This window comes from Bombus pyrosoma, linkage group LG4 (assembly GCF_014825855.1).
Source record: "Bombus pyrosoma isolate SC7728 linkage group LG4, ASM1482585v1, whole genome shotgun sequence".
NCBI classification, from domain to species: Eukaryota; Metazoa; Arthropoda; class Insecta; order Hymenoptera; family Apidae; genus Bombus; species Bombus pyrosoma.
The window spans coordinates 10,067,454-10,083,574 of record NC_057773.1 but is presented as its reverse complement, the minus strand read 5'-3'; the positions used below and the strand labels follow the sequence as shown (position 1 = coordinate 10,083,574).

At 39.9% G+C, this 16,121-nt stretch overlaps 1 protein-coding gene across 6 annotated transcripts in view; it reads left to right on the top strand.

Annotated features, from left to right (window-relative positions):
* The window catches only part of LOC122566726 (glutamate receptor ionotropic, kainate 2), a 112,210-nt gene that overhangs the window by 93,836 nt on the left and 2,253 nt on the right, over positions 1-16,121 (top strand). For 4 of the 6 annotated variants that reach the window (XM_043724393.1, XM_043724390.1, XM_043724388.1 and 1 more), the window contains 6 exons: positions 3,879-3,983; positions 11,606-11,863; positions 13,840-14,037; positions 14,588-14,813; positions 14,884-15,048; positions 15,480-15,580. In XM_043724393.1, coding sequence (XP_043580328.1) covers positions 3,879-3,983; positions 11,606-11,863; positions 13,840-14,037; positions 14,588-14,813; positions 14,884-15,048; positions 15,480-15,580 — 1,053 coding nt within the window. Of the gene's footprint in view, positions 1-3,878; positions 3,984-11,605; positions 11,864-13,839; positions 14,038-14,587; positions 14,814-14,883; positions 15,049-15,479; positions 15,581-15,773; positions 15,945-16,121 lie in introns of those variants that run through there. The other 2 variants (XM_043724392.1, XM_043724391.1) reach the window with 2 other exon arrangements.

Here is a 16,121-nt window from a genome sequence, read left to right as displayed (position 1 = left end):
AATTTGATTACGAATGAATTGAAATTGACCGAGAGTTGCAGTTCTGTAAAAATTGTCACAGCCAATTATAAATTGGGTAGTCTTGTCGATAGTTTCAGTATTAAAATAAAAATCTACGTTATTGACAAAACCACCTGACATAACCTAATTGAAAACGTAACAAGTACGAAGATATATCTTCGCACATGCTTCATCGTTCAATGATGATGGAGCGAGAGAAGAAGAGTATACAGTTTAATAAAAATTGGTTAAAAGTTTGTTAAAAGTTCGTTAAAATGATAATGAATATCCTGGAGGAAGAATGAATAATGTAGCAATGAATTGATGATTGCATTATGAAATGTCTATTCCGTACATTACACACGTAGCTCTAATATATCAAATAAAAAGAACTTGGAGAATCTTTAGCGCGGTTGCTAAGATACTTGTCTTGCGAACTCGAGAGTTTCATTATCACTAAATTCGATTTATTATTTAAACTTCTTTTTAAATTAAATAAATTATATCTCCAGTACACTGTAGTAGTACTTGAAACTAGAATAAGCTTCTCAATATCCATCGTGATAAAAAATTGTTTAACTTGTATACAAATTAAAAAGAAAAGCGATAAAACGAAGATAATGAATTGCCCTTCGTTAATTCCCTAGCGAATTCGAAACTCCGAGTTCCAAGTGCAAGTTCTCGGCTAACTACCGTCAACAAAGATACGGTGGGTGCGACAACACATTCCGGGGAAACAATTTGCAATGCAAATCGCGAGCCGATGCAACGGAACGATGGAAATGCGTGCACCGTGTTCCCTACTGGCTCGTGTGAGAGGTGCGAAACCATGGTTCCGTGTATAGTAGCTTCAACCGTCAACCAAATGAGACCTAGGTAGCAGCTAATACGCGCACAGCCGATTGATTAAGTGCGGATTACGTCTAGCAGATCTCTGCCAACCGGGAATCAAATACTATCAGTGATAAAGTTAGCAAATTAGCGCGTTACCAACAACTTGACGGAACGTTCCTCTTGCACACTCTGTGCAGCCCTTGGGAGAGATGAAAATTGCATTAAAAGAGATGAAAATTCATTCGACCAACGCCCCGTATGCGTTACTTCGAAATGAATCTGTAAAATATAGCAACGCTTCGTTTGTTTCAGGATCATATTCTGGCGAAAAAAAAAAAGGACAAACGAAATTAAAACCGTCGTGTCGTAAAAAATATAAAGCTCGCGCGTATAATAGTAGATGTGTCCGTCCAACTCCCTCTCTCTCTCTCTCTCTCTCTCTCTCTTTCTCTTAACAGGGAAATTCCAGAAACTACTTTCGCAATAAATCTCAAACGTCGGAGTCGGGCTATTCGGTATTCTAGAAAGCTCAAGTCGAATGTGTACTTTCCTGCGCGATGCATAATGGATGAATCCGGGGTTCGCGGATCTTTGCGTCCGTGGAACAAATTAATATCGCGGTTTCGGAGAAATTAGCGCGGCAATAATTTTCTCGCGTTTACAGTCTAGTCGAGCAAAAACACAGGCGCCCGCGCAATTGCGAAACGTTAGGGAAAATCGAGCGCGCGCACGCGCGCCATGTATTCGAACTTAAAATCACAGCGGAATTCCTCGACAAATGGAATTAACAGAAACTTGGTTGGAGAATTAGTCGGAGCAAAAGATAATTAACGGTTAAACGAAAACCAGTTTAAAGGGGTGCGCGATTGCAAAGGACTGAAAACGAAGAGAAATTTCCTGCGGCTAGGAGTTTTTCCCACCGTGTACCTAGCACGACAGCTGGCACAAAGCGGACGGCGCTAAATCATCCGAGGTTGCTGTTATTAATTTTGTCAGATGATCATTAATAATTCTCGTGTCTAGGCAGTGGCGCGCCAACGGAAAAGTGCGACTTAATCGCCGCGATTTTTCTGTAATAAAGAAGAAGGGGAACTCGGTTTGAATAAGTGGCTCTACTTAGAATTCCCTTTCGCTCTCTAATGGCGATAGATGTGTATATAATTTACGCGAGTCCCGTGATTAATGAACGAGCCTCTTCTTTCTTTTTCTTCTCTTTCACATAGGTACACATAGGTAAATAAATAGCGCGCCGATATCGCGTAAATGCGTTCGCTGCAGAAATATTCGATCAATAGGAAATAATTAAAACGTTCCATTTGAAAATTCCTTCGATATTACGAGAGGCTTATTTTCCCTACGTCTAACCTCTCTGCCGATTCAGGAATGCAGTTTTCGAACGAAGTTACGGCAGCACGATCGAAACGATCCGAATGGCTGGTAAAAAAAAAAAAAAGAAAAGCAAGGTGGAACGCTGACGAAACTCTCGCCGACTCCTCGTAGGACTGGATTAAAAAAAAAGGAAGAAAATTCTGGCTCAATCATCGGTGATTCTGCGCGAGGAACTGTGTTCGAAAAGTCTGGTTCGACGGCCGGCTCTGTCGATGGCTCGGCAAATTGATTTAACCGATCGTTTTTTACGTTACGTTACGTTACGTTACGTTCTCGATGCGTTTCCATGAAAAACAGGCCATCTCGACGAGAGTCACGATGTTCGTGGAGAACTGTTTTTTTTACTTTAATTTTTCTCTTTACCTCTCTGCCGCTCTCTGTTCGCTGCAGGCTGAATCTTTTCGATCTTTTTCACCTCTGGAATATATTCTAATGCCATCAACGCTGGAAGTACCGACGACGACTCCAGTGTAAAACTTGTACGAAAAAGATCAAGAATAAAACGCGTATAGGCAATGTACACTGTCGGTAGAAAGTTTGAACATTTCGATCATTCTATTTAAATCATATTTAAAGTACCACGAGATACAAGGATAATTATTAAGTATTTGATGAAACGGTCGTTAGAACGATCGTTTTATCGAACGAGATAGAAGAACAAAGGAAGAAATGGAGGGAAGACACGCGAAGGGGTGAGCTGAGCGGTTTCTTTCAGCCAGCCTTATCGGTCGTGACCACATATACGGTTTCCAAGCAGCCGCAGCCAGAAATAAATCTGCCTAGTCTCATGGCGTGCCCTATGGCACAGCAAGTGCTTTTCCAGACGCTGAAAAAGCAGCGAGATAACGTATCTCGGCTGCGTATGCATACCGCGTTTTGCATCGTAGTCCCGAAAACCGTTTTCTCGGCCAAATCTTTTCCCTTCTATCAAGTCCTCGAGCGATTCTTCGGTTTTTGCGAAACCTGGACACAGATTGAATGGATTTTTCAATGAATTCGAATCGTACGATTCGTCCACGGGTTAACGACGTTCGATTTCTTTACCGGTTTTCATGAACCTCGATGGGATATCGTTCTAAAGATAGGAAATAAAAAATAACGAACCCTATAGAAATTTCACTGTACCTACGTAATGTCCACACGAGGTGATTTTAACGTAGACGTAGAATTTGAAATGATGTACATTTAAAAAGCGAGTAGATTTCCTAGCGTTTTACCCTTGCTTCCGTAGCAAGTCTTAAATCCTGCACCAATTGCACGTCATTTCACAAGAACACCGCCACTCTCACTGCTTTCGATTAGACATAGGAAATTAGATTTAGGAGATACAGATACATGCAGAAACGTGAAAGAACATGGAGAAAGGTAGGAGACACACAACCACCAAATACAACCGCCGGCAAATGAATCCATACATTCCATCACATTTTCGTGAATTACGATTAGATACTTTGATCTACGTCTTCTCGTGATTATCCTTCGTACTTCTACATCTTATATACCATGTTTCATACTTATTTTTCTTTTAAAGAATGTATAGATCCATGTATCTAACCGCATTGCATTTACGGAACATTATGTCCTCAGTTTTGCCGAAGCAACGTCGTTTCCTTTGTGTCCGTCGACTAATCGAACGTATCCGTCTCTATTCGCAGAAAGCAGACTTGGCAGTCGGCTCGATGACCATCAATTACGCCCGCGAAAGCGTGATCGATTTTACGAAACCGTTCATGAACCTTGGCATCTCGATTCTCTTCAAGGTAAGATTCTTTAAGAATTTTGTTCTATTTTATGTAAAAGTAAAAAAAAAAAAAAAAAGAGAAGAAATGATAAAAATGTATTTGAATGTGTAAATATCTGCAATTTACCTAATCTGTGGATACCATCTACCTTTTCGAAGGAAACGAGAGATCGAACGCGCTTAAAAGAATCGCTGGTCCAAATAAAACACTCGTTTAATCCGGCTCGATTCGATACCGCGCTCATTCTCATCCGGAAATTCATATTTCCGATTCTACCACTTATACTACCATTCACTGGTTAATCTGACTTTTTTCTGCGTGCCTTTGTATCTCTGGCTGTTTAAATTGGTCTCGCGACTAGCTATAACATTTACGTTGCTGTGACCATTTAATTAAATACCTATTAATTTCTGTATTTGTGATTTTTCTTTTTTTTTTTACCTTTTCATCATATAATGTTGAAAATTTATAACATCCGTATTAGTCTGTTCTCTTGATTAAAGAACGAATAGTCGCTAAGAGGCGACATCGTCACGAAAGGGCTACTAAAACGCAGAAACAGCCATAACTTGGGAACGAGAACGAACGACAGAAGTAAACTCGCGTGAACCTTTTATTGCTTTCCCAGTTGCAGTACGACAACCTGAAAGTTATATCTGTACATTAAAATACCTTGTAATTCACCCTCTCTTTTTTTCTACTTTTTCGGTTCTCCTTTCATCACTGCGAGCGTATTAAAATACTTGTGTTTTCATGGAAAGTTATAAATTGCATTTTTTTAAACCACGTTATTCTCCAATCTCCTCGTTGTTTATCTGCAATTAATTGACCAAACCGTATCTTAATTTTCAACTAGTCTACCCACTTGCCTTCTTTCGTTTGCTTTATGAATTTCAGAAACTTGTAGTACAGATCACCGCCAAAATCAGATTATATCTTTAAAATACTCTTAAAATTATACTGTAGCGTTGTTGGAGAAAACGACCTTGAACGATCGATCGATTTCAATGAGACCACGGAGCAGCCTTAACACGCTTTTCAATTTTACTCGCGACACGGAACAGAGACCGCGTCAATCGACCAAAACGTAACGTGTATCGTTTCCGGGGATATGTCGTCCGGCTCGAGCCGCGTTTCAAATCGATCTACACTCATACGTGTGCAATGTACATACATAGATACGATTCATACAGCTGGAAAGGATCGCTGATCAAATCGGCGCGATCGAATTGAACTCGTCGTGAACGCGTCGCAAATGAATAAATATTCGCGTGGTGCGTGTTCAAGCGACGATTATTATTTCGCGACGCGTGAGAAATTGGCGTGACAGGTCACACCACGTGGTGCCACGTGCTAATTAGACCCGCAGATGATGGCGCTCGAAACATTCGATTAGCCGGAGATCCGGTCGAGCGAGAAATTCGATTTCCGTTTGACCAGCTGATTCCATGGCCTTTTCCGTTAAGTCGATCGTTTGGAACGATATTTCTTTCGTTGAGTTGGTTTTTTGCGAATAACGGGTGATCCAGTTTGCGAACAAAATGTGTCGAATGTACTTTTAAATTACGGTTCAGTGATGGAATAGTAATAGGGTGATGAAAGTGTACGTGATGGAAATTTTCTGAAACAGAGATAGGAAATTTAATGGAAAGATGGCAAAGAATTCTATTTGTGTGAAGAAATTCATCGCTGATTAATTACTGACAGATAGTTGATTATCTTCACCTAATGCATCTGCCAACGAAAACAGCGTTATTTGTGAGCTGAATGAATAGAAGTTTGTAGGAATTATTATTAGATTTCTGCTCCTCGTATTTTATTGCCGATTCTTCATAAAAAAGATTCCACTTCCAATGCATTCTTAACGAAGAAACCATCATTTGCCTCGTAATAAATCAGAAAATAAATCAGGCACTTTGATAAACCGCAAAGTTCTCGCAGAAACGATGCTAGAAATTCACAACAGTAACTCAGCGAACAATGTTAGGCTGAGTTTACACTGGTCTAGTGGCATTCCAGTCCGGTGATCCAATCCAGCACAGGGTCGTTGTTGGAATAATGAAAACAATGTTCCCATGCCATTACAGGGACGCCATTCTAATAAGCAAACCAGTCCAACGATGATTCGATGATTCGGGTTTATTTTACTATCCAGTATTGACTCTCAGCATCGAGAACACAACACTCCGGCATTACTGGTGTCATCTAAACATCTCGATATTCAATACTAATTGACACGTAGTACAGTGTGTCTATTGTCATTACAATCTACCACTTTAAACGATAAAAAGAATTTGGAACAACATAGACATTGATCGATTTCCAGTCAAACAACTGGAATATAATCGCTTGGCTCAGCGACTGAACTAATGTAAAGCCAGCTTTTTAGTGTGCGTACCATGGAGGAACAACAACGACAGTAACGACAGCAAGAAAGACAAACGAGCGTCGCGACTCCTATATAAAATTTTCTAGACGATCGTGCTTCGTTCAGTTTCAGCCTCGTTCCACGCTTTGTCTTTTATTTGCCGGCTAACGATGGAAAACCCAATCGGCCGTTTCTCAATTGGGCCAAATTTACAGAACGACCGTGTCAGTTCCACTTCTCGCTTCTCGATCTTTCACCTCTTTCTCTTTTCTATCGTATTTTTCCTTACTTTTTTATTTCGTCGCCAAAATCAAGTAACATACAATTATCCATAATATTTGATTTATATTTATGATTCATTAGATATCCACGATTGATTTGAACTTAAAATGAAGGAGTTTGTTATCGTGTTCACTTTGGAAGACAAGTTAAATCTAAACCTACCAAAAATGAACTTGTCTTTGTTAACATTTTATTTCATGTTCATAGAAGTTTCAAGAGGTATTAAGAGACGACATCGGATAACAAGAAACGAGGAAATAAAAGAAAGCATTTATTTCCAATTCTCGAACGCCATAACTCGCCACAAACAGCATGCTTAATCGCTTAACTTTGCCAGCTTTTTAAACGATAGGAAATTTCATTAATTTCGTTTCACGTTCGCCGTGGAAATTAATATTTTGCTGCAGCTTGTTTCAATTTCACCGCCGTGTTTGCTTGTTTCAAAGCAAAGTGAAGATACCTTTTTTTTTTTCTCCCTTTTGGCTTGGTACAAACTCGTTGCTTATAAATAACACGGTATACGCCACTGGTAGTATTCGAATCACGAATGAAATCGTTATTCGCACGGTTTTTGTTGTTACCGTTGTTCTTGCTAATTCATAGCGCGACCACGTTAATTGCCAGCAAATTTTCTCCCTTCGAGTTACTTTCCCCAGCGAGCAAATACGCCGAGAACGAAGGCTATTCTTTTGTCGCGTATTGTGGAAAACAAGCTGTTCTGGAATAGCGGTTCTCATTTGTGCAGAATTTCTTAGTTCATATAACAATCAAGATAGCCCATTGTGTGTGGTCATGTCGCCTAGGGTAATGTTTAGGTATTTTCGTCAACTTTTCCATTTTCTTTATATTTATATAACAATTAGCAGATATACACGGCAAAGGATATTCTAAATATTCTAAAGTAATAAAATAAATATTCTAAATTATTCTAAAATAAAGAATCTCCAAGTTGATTCCTTATTAAATTCTTAACTCGCGAGGATGACATTGGGAATGCACAAAGGCAAATGGAAGCTTTCGTTAGTGACTTTTTAACTAAATACCCGAATCTGTATGCATAAGAGACGAAGTATTTACCAGAAATAGTATTTAAATATTAGGTTGTCCGAAAAGTTTCTTTTCTTTTATAAGGAAATAATACACGCACAATGTGTTTTGTTTTATATTAATTTATCGAATTACGCACGAACATAATAATAGAAATAGAACAAAATGAATCATACCTAATTTGTTGCGGCACTCAACAGCGCAGTGGTTAGCCTCTTAGGTTTACGAACGTTCGGGACCCGGGTTCAAATCCTGGCGCCCGTAGTCCGATTTTTCTTCCGCGACATCTAAATGAGAAGAAAAAGCAGCAGTATAACCCCTCAACGATATCTACACCAGCATCAGCACTATTACCGACTACTGCCGCACCTCAAATTGGTGACCTCGACGTGATCTACAACGAAAGAGGTGTTGTGTGACCGTGATAGCGCTACCGAGACTTCTATCACCGCGAACTTAGACTGTGCAATCTGGACCTACCGCTACGACGAACACGGAAATGGCCCCTTCCACCTTCAGCAAACCTCGACGCCTCACCTCCGACCGACGCAAGCAGATGGCAGGATACGAGACAATGATCGAGCCAGGAGTGATGAAGCCAACGGAAAGTCCATGGACATCACCTCTGCACGTCATACTAAAGACGAACGGAGGCCTACGACCGTACGCTATAAACGCCCTGCCACACCGCACGATGATTGAAATTTAGCGCACTCATCTGGGCCCTCAATTGGTTCACTTGGTCACTTAACGCGTTGAAAGGGGCGAGCCATGTTTCATTCGTTCCAGCGTTTTCAGCTGGTGAATCAATTACCGTCGTTATTCGGGCAGTACGCTGGTGATCATCTCCAAAATTCCTCTGCTATAAGGTCCGCTGATCGCATTAACTTTTCAGGGTTAGTGTCGTCGACTGCGGCAAGGATACGCCTGATGCGGGCGAGGGTATCGGTTCCTCCACAGCGTGAGGATGAAATTATCAGGCGTGGAGGGGTTAGCGAGTTTTCTAAGGTGCTGATAAAATTGAGATGGCTTCCTATCGCCCATCTCTTCGTTTTCCACCATCTTCTTTATCCGAGCACTGTCTGTATCAGTTAATATGCGAAAGAGCTGATATTTCAGTTTCTCGTATCGCCCCGTGGCTGGGGGATTCGTCATTATGTCTACGATGTCCTGAACTTTATTTTGTCGTTCGTGATCTCCGCTGCCTCGAATTACCTCTCCAATAGAGCGAAGCATGCCATGGTGTTCGTGGGTTGCAGTAAAGGCATGCTGACCATCTGACTGGCTGAACTTCCTTGGTCATTATTTTCCATTTCACAAACACACTTAGAATCGCGGTGATTGAAATCTCAGTGGCGCTATCACGGTTACCTCTTTCACTGTAAATCACGTCAGGGTCACCAATTTGAGGTGCGATAGCAGTAGCACTATCACAACGACTATTATCGCACCTCGAATTCAATAAAATAATATAAAACGGAAATTATTGTTCATCTGTTATTACCTTATGAAACGAAAGGAACTTTTCGGACAACCTAATACTTAAGATTTACCACTATTTACTAACTAGTAACAGCGGAAGATTATTCACAAGAAGTCTAGTATTTGCTTTTAATATCACTTGCACTTAATACTTACAGCCATTTGCTTATTATTATGCATACGACCGAGTGACTCGAAATATTTCTTCGATTGTGCACATTTTTATCGCGCAATCACTGAAAACGACTCTATCGAGAATTTTCTCATTGAACGGAAGGAAACAACGGAACGATCCACGGGTCTCGTTTAAAACTTTTAAACGTCGGACCATTCGTTTCTTTTCAATCGAGGAACAAAGAGAAGAAGGGGTTTGGGAATCTTCGCAATATCGGGATGTAATCAGCGTAGAACGAAGGAAGCTTCTCTAATTAGTGTAATGCGACCGCTTAATTGCAATCAGCGTCGCCGGCGTGCCCAGTCGAGGTGTCCTTTAATTATTCGATATCGTAATTGATCGTCTACGGTCCGCGATTCCGGCGTCAAAGCGCTTACCACGATACTGCAATCTGTTGTTGCCGCAGACGCGCGTTGCACAATTCCTTGCGGTCTATTCCCAAACCGTTTAACGAAGAAAAGAAGGCAGAACATCGTGGTCCAGCGGAACGTTTATCGATTCGACGTTCGCGCCATTAACTTAATAATATTTTATTGCTACGTGACGATGCAAGAGTTTTTTAACTTTCGTTGAAACTTTAATGTCAATCTTCCTACACCTTCTTCTTAATCCTCGGATAGATTCTTTATAATTATATTTGGTATTTTCTACGATATATTTCTACGATACGCATCTGACTACATTTAAAAGTCATAAATCGAACAACAGATAATGCCGCACGTCTAGAAATCACGATAATCCAATCAGTCATCTACGATCTATTTCCAAAATTATGTCTTTTTTCTGGATTTCTGCCAAACATAGCGAGTCCAACAAACACAGTTGCGAGCAGAAATGTACGAGACCTCGTAAATCCTACTTGGTACACGGGAGAAATCGCGTGATAGTAAAATTTCACCATGCGTTACAGTTAATTGTCGTCTAAGAATTTCGTCCAAGTTGAAATTACCCCCTGTACTTCGAACGTTCAAGCCTTAGGTAAAACAAGACACAATTTTTTTTATCGCTCGTCAAAGGAAAGGAATGGAAGTCTAAAAAGTGAATGGAAAGGAAAGAGTTCATGTGGAAAGCAATAGAAACCCGAGTTAACTGAAACAATTCATCAATGAAAAGAAAGCACCAAACATAAAGCAAACGAGATGAACGAAGACTAAGGAGAGTAGATTATTCTCCGAGACGACGATCTTCCCTGCTTTGCCATTCTACTGGATCGAAGAAAGAATACAAGCCAGTCTGTGGAACGCTCGTTACAGCTCTTACAGTTTCGTAAGCGGAATTAACCGATTTAAAATCGAACAGTTGTCGAAGGATCGAACGAAGTGTCTCCTTCGATGGTTCGTGGAAAATCGAAAGAAGAAGAACCGGTGGAACGTGCAAGATACGAGATAGAAAGACTTTTGAAGCGGATAGAAATTACGATTTCGATGCTTAAAGTATGATTATAAAATTGTTCCTGATGCAAATTTAAATTCGAAACTTTGATCGAACTGAAATCTTCCTTACTTTTACGTGGTTTTAATTAAAAATGGTTTCTGTTAAATTTACACCGAACTTCGGCATTCAAAGAACCATAATAAAATTCTAGAATGCTAAAACCCTGTTTCGTGACATTCGGCCGTGCTTTTTCATCGCTCTTTGTAGAACAGTAGCCGGTAAACTGCTCGAGATTAAACGCGAAGCGACAAACATACCGCGCTCTTCAATTTCGACCTCGCAAACGGTACACGTTTACACATTCGGTCGATAATGAACTCGCCAGTTAGGCAGAATTTACAGCGACGTTATGAGCTAAGCCTGCCGGCTAGCAATTGAAATGAAAATCGATATGCATGCACTTTCACGTTTAATAACAATGTGATATAGTTCCTTGGTAATCTGTACGGTTAATCCATAATATCTTCGTTATCATCTAGCGAAAATCTTCCACAGATACTATCAATCGAAAATTACAATATAATGTAATGGACTTTGAATCTGAAAGATAAGTTACTGCTGAGCGTATTATGACTAAATTGCGGATGTTTATACATTCATGATAAGTATGAAACAAATGAAAATATATAAAAACGAGCAGAGATATAAAAATATGCAGCGTGCCAAGATGCATGTACAGAAGTTTCAAGATTTTTCAGAAGTTGCAAAATTTTCTAATAAATAAAAAGTAATAGAAATAAATCAAAAGATAATTCCAGTTCTTTAAAATATTCGCGCTCGAGGGTACAGTAAATGTTTTATTCGATTCGATTGATAATCCGATTCGAAACGATAGATGAAGTTCGTTTACAGGTACCGACCAGTCATCCAGCTCGACTATTCTCCTTTATGAACCCGCTGGCTATTCAAATCTGGCTGTATGTGCTGGCTGCGTACGTCCTTGTCTCGGTGATGATGTTCGTGGTTGCCAGGATCAGCCCGTACGAGTGGAACAACCCTCATCCCTGTCATACAGAGTCGGAACTCGTCGAGAATCAATTCTCGCTGGCCAATAGTTTTTGGTTTACCATTGGCACTCTGATGCAGCAGGGTAGCGATCTGAACCCGAAGGTATGTCACTGTAATTTTCGTGCAAAATTAACACACTGTTCGATACGATTTTAGAAGATCGTTCTTCGGCTTATTTTCATTTTTATATCTACGTTTTGCGTCCGTATGTTCCTTCGTTTAATTTATAATAATTTTTTAACTCTTTCAAGTTTCGCCAAGAAGGCACAATTTTACCGGAAATATTAGGTTGTCCCAAACGTTTCTTTAGTTTTATAACAAAAATAATAGATGCACAACATTTCTTATGTTATATTATTTTATTGAATTATGTATGTAGTAATAGAACAAATATAAAACAAAAAATGTTGCGCATCTATTATCTTCTTATAAAACGAAAGAAACTTTTGGGATGACCTAATAAATACATTCGTCGTTTGATTAATTAACAGATTGTTAAAACGTAACGTTGCACACGTTGCAATCATACGAATCATACGAATAATATTCGTTTGTTTGATGCAACGGAACTTTTTGAAAAATACATTACGATACATTTATTTATTTCGATAAACGCAATGCGACATATTCTTTCCTTAAAAACAATACGCAAATATACCTACATACATAGACATGTATATGGAGGGAGAGATTCTACCGCGAACAGTTTCAACAATTTTATTTCAAAGGTATTGACAACCGTAATTACCAAATTTACAGTGCAAATAACTCAATTTAAATTAAACAGATTATTAAGCTCTTCTCTGGCTATATATTTGCGCCAGCTCTTTCAAATGCCCATGCATATTAATAGAGTGGAAAAACATTGACGAATAGCCGCAAGGGGAAACCGGACGGATCGATCGACGAGAATATCAACGAATCGACGATCTGTTTTATGTTATTTTACTGAAACCTGTTCGCACGAAAAAAACCACTCGCAAATATCGAGTCGATGACCAGAAAATATAATATGCCACACATCTGATGCGTTTCGCTGACTTTGTCGCGCCGTTTCGATCCATGGGGTTAGGTTGACCAAGGCTCCGTAATTGCTATTTCAAAAATGACGCTGTTAACATACGAATTTTGTTGTAATATTATCGTCCTGTAACAACGGTGCTAACAATAATTTTTTTCCTATTTTTAATCTGGCGAATATCGAATGGCGAAGATCAGAATAAACAAGAAAATTTGTCGTCTCCAATAGTTTGGTCGTAACGTTTAGAACGTTTAGAATTTTAAATGACATTACAAACTTTTCATTACTATGCGTCTCGTTTTACGAAGTTCTTGTTAAACCTTAAGGCGATAAAGCAACACTTTTACGCGAATTAACGCGTTTCTTTAATAGCTATCCTAAAAACCTAGATTTACATGGACGTTCGTACTGCGAGTAATTAAGATTACGCTCAAATGACATAACTTTATTTCAAATAAAGATTAACGTGGTTGACTCGCGTAAGAAAAATATTCAAACCTCTTATTGCACTTTGTCAACTTCATATCGCGAGCGAATATTCTACAGAAATTTCCTTTTCCCTCTACGATGCTGACCAAACAGAGAAAATACATCTAAAACCTCGGATTCCAAAACGATCTTCGAGCTGTCCGCCGGAGAGGAAGCTCGAAGAAGTCTCACTGCGTTGTTCGGTTAGCCGTGACGTGGAACGATGGCGATCGGTCCGTTTCATTAAGCGGAGTGAATTAACCGGGCTTCGAGCCTTCGCTTACAGACTTAGAGAAGCGAAATTGCGCCACAGAGATAATAGAATCTCAGCGGTGGAACCACGATGACTCTAGTTTATCGATGAAGGTTGCTCTGCTCGGATATCCACGAGGCGCGGTGGCGTAAAATTTTTATCACGCCGCTATGCACGACTTTACTTTGCCTTTTCATAAAACTTAAAGCGCCGGAATACTTGGCGATAGTCTGTGTTTTTACTACTTTCAACGCGAAACGGTATAAACTTAACTAAACCGGTGTAAAACCTGTCTGATAGCTTCTTGAAGATATTGCAGTTGATAAATTTGATCAGGCAACGAGCACGCGGATCGTGGGTGGCATATGGTGGTTCTTCACGCTGATCATCATATCATCGTATACTGCCAACCTGGCGGCGTTCCTTACGGTCGAGAGGATGATCACTCCTATTGAAAATGCGGAGGATCTCGCTGGTCAGACGGACATCGCTTATGGTACCTTGGATAGCGGAAGTACCATGACTTTCTTCAGGGTAATTCTTCTTTATCGTTCGTCCTTAATTAGAAGTAGCGGAACAATCGATATTAGCAATTTAATATTGCTGTCAGCCAATATTGGAATAGCAGTCAAGGAGATGAGATTACATAAAAAGAAATATCCCAAGGAGAATTGAGATTAAAGAATGTTATTGGTTTCGAGATAAAAAGGACATGCGGCCACGAGGATGACAATTGCTAGAAATAATCTTTTAATTAGAGATCAGTCCCGTTCGGGTTAATTGAATACTTTGCAGCAATAAGAGGACTGCTCCAGTATTTCAACTATATTGATTGGAAAAGAGAGAAAGATACAGGTTTCATATGCAAATGTGTGAAAATTGATTGCTACGAGTATTAGTAGACTATGAACTTGTAGCACGTATGAAAAAATAATGTAATTTAATTTACTTTTAGTTACTTTTTGTTACTTTATTCAAATTACTTGAAAGTGGAGCGCCTTCTTATCGCAGCAATCTCTCCGGTAGTTATTTCCCATAATTATCTTTAATAGTACGAAGCGTAAGTAATGCGAACAATCTAAAGGATTCGATGATCGAGACGTACAAGAAGATGTGGCGGTTCATGGAGAACAAGAAACCATCCGTGTTCGTGCCCACTTACGAAGAAGGGATCCAGAGGGTTCTTCAAGGCGATTACGCTTTCTTAATGGAGTCTACCATGTTGGATTACATCGTGCAAAGGGATTGCAATCTCACCCAAATTGGCGGACTTCTGGATAGCAAAGGATACGGCATCGCTACGCCAATGGGTGAATTTTATCTTCTTCCGTGTTTATAGAATAGATTTTCTATGATTGTAACGGTTCATATTGTTTGTAGGCTCGCCATGGCGAGATAAGATATCTCTGGCAATCCTCGAGCTTCAGGAAAAAGGAGAAATCCAAATGCTGTACGACAAATGGTGGAAGAGTCCCGGTGATACTTGTATGAGGACTGAAAAGGGCAAGGAGAGCAAGGCGAATTCCTTGGGAGTGGATAATATAGGTAATTTTTAAAAGAATTTTATTTACAATGGCTGTAAAAAGTATTGGCACGGCATTTTTATAGCATCTACCGATACCTGATATTCTTGACTCTGATTCATAGCTTTTCAAAAATATCATATACAATATGTGCATTATGAGCTTTGTTTCGGAATAATCTGTCAAACAGATCCGTAAACTTATTCAGTTTCCTTCTGAGACACCCTATATATATATTGGTAGAATTTCAACATTAATATTCCATAACAGGGAATATCAATGTTCCTAACTCGTTATTCCTTTATTTCGACTCGCTACCGCTGCAACCTTCACTCGAATCGCGTCGAACCTTTTGGGTTAGCGAACAATTCGAAGATACAGCGTCCTGTACGCGACCAGGACCGATGAATTTTTACATTTGCTGGAAGTTGAACTTCTTGTGCTGTTTTATAGGTGGAGTATTCGTTGTACTGCTGTGCGGCCTGGCGTTCGCCGTGTTGATCGCGATTTTTGAGTTCTGCTACAGTACCAGGAGAAACATGCCGGCGGAACGGGTAAGTATCTCTCTTCTACTACGAATATTAGAAAGACAAGAGGAAATGAATAAGAATATCGTGGACATTGATATTCCACGGGATATCGTTCTACGATCACAAATTAGATCAATTTTCTCCGCTCTGTCACGGATTGTATTAATAAAGAAACAATTCGTGGACAGATGGCGAGAAAACAGAGACTTTTTTCCAGGCGATGAACACGCGCGATGCATGAACTTTAGGATTGCATGAAATTTTGTGTCACTTTTGTTTTCCATTTTGTGTGGCCCACCGTGGATTTTTCCGCGAAGCAGCATGAACTCATCCTTCATTGAAGCATGCCGGCCGACTGCAAACGCACGAAGCTCAGTCCACGACCAAGGTCCGTTATTTTTGCATTTTTTCCAGTTGAAAACTTCGTTATCTCCGTTTAATTCGATTCCCCTTTTGTCCGTTCTCTTTTTCAACGTCTGCTCGTAATTGCGCGCGCTGTTGGCAACATTTTTTGCTCGCCTTCCGTTCGATAGCCAGCGCAGTATCGAGGAACGAACCTGCTCGT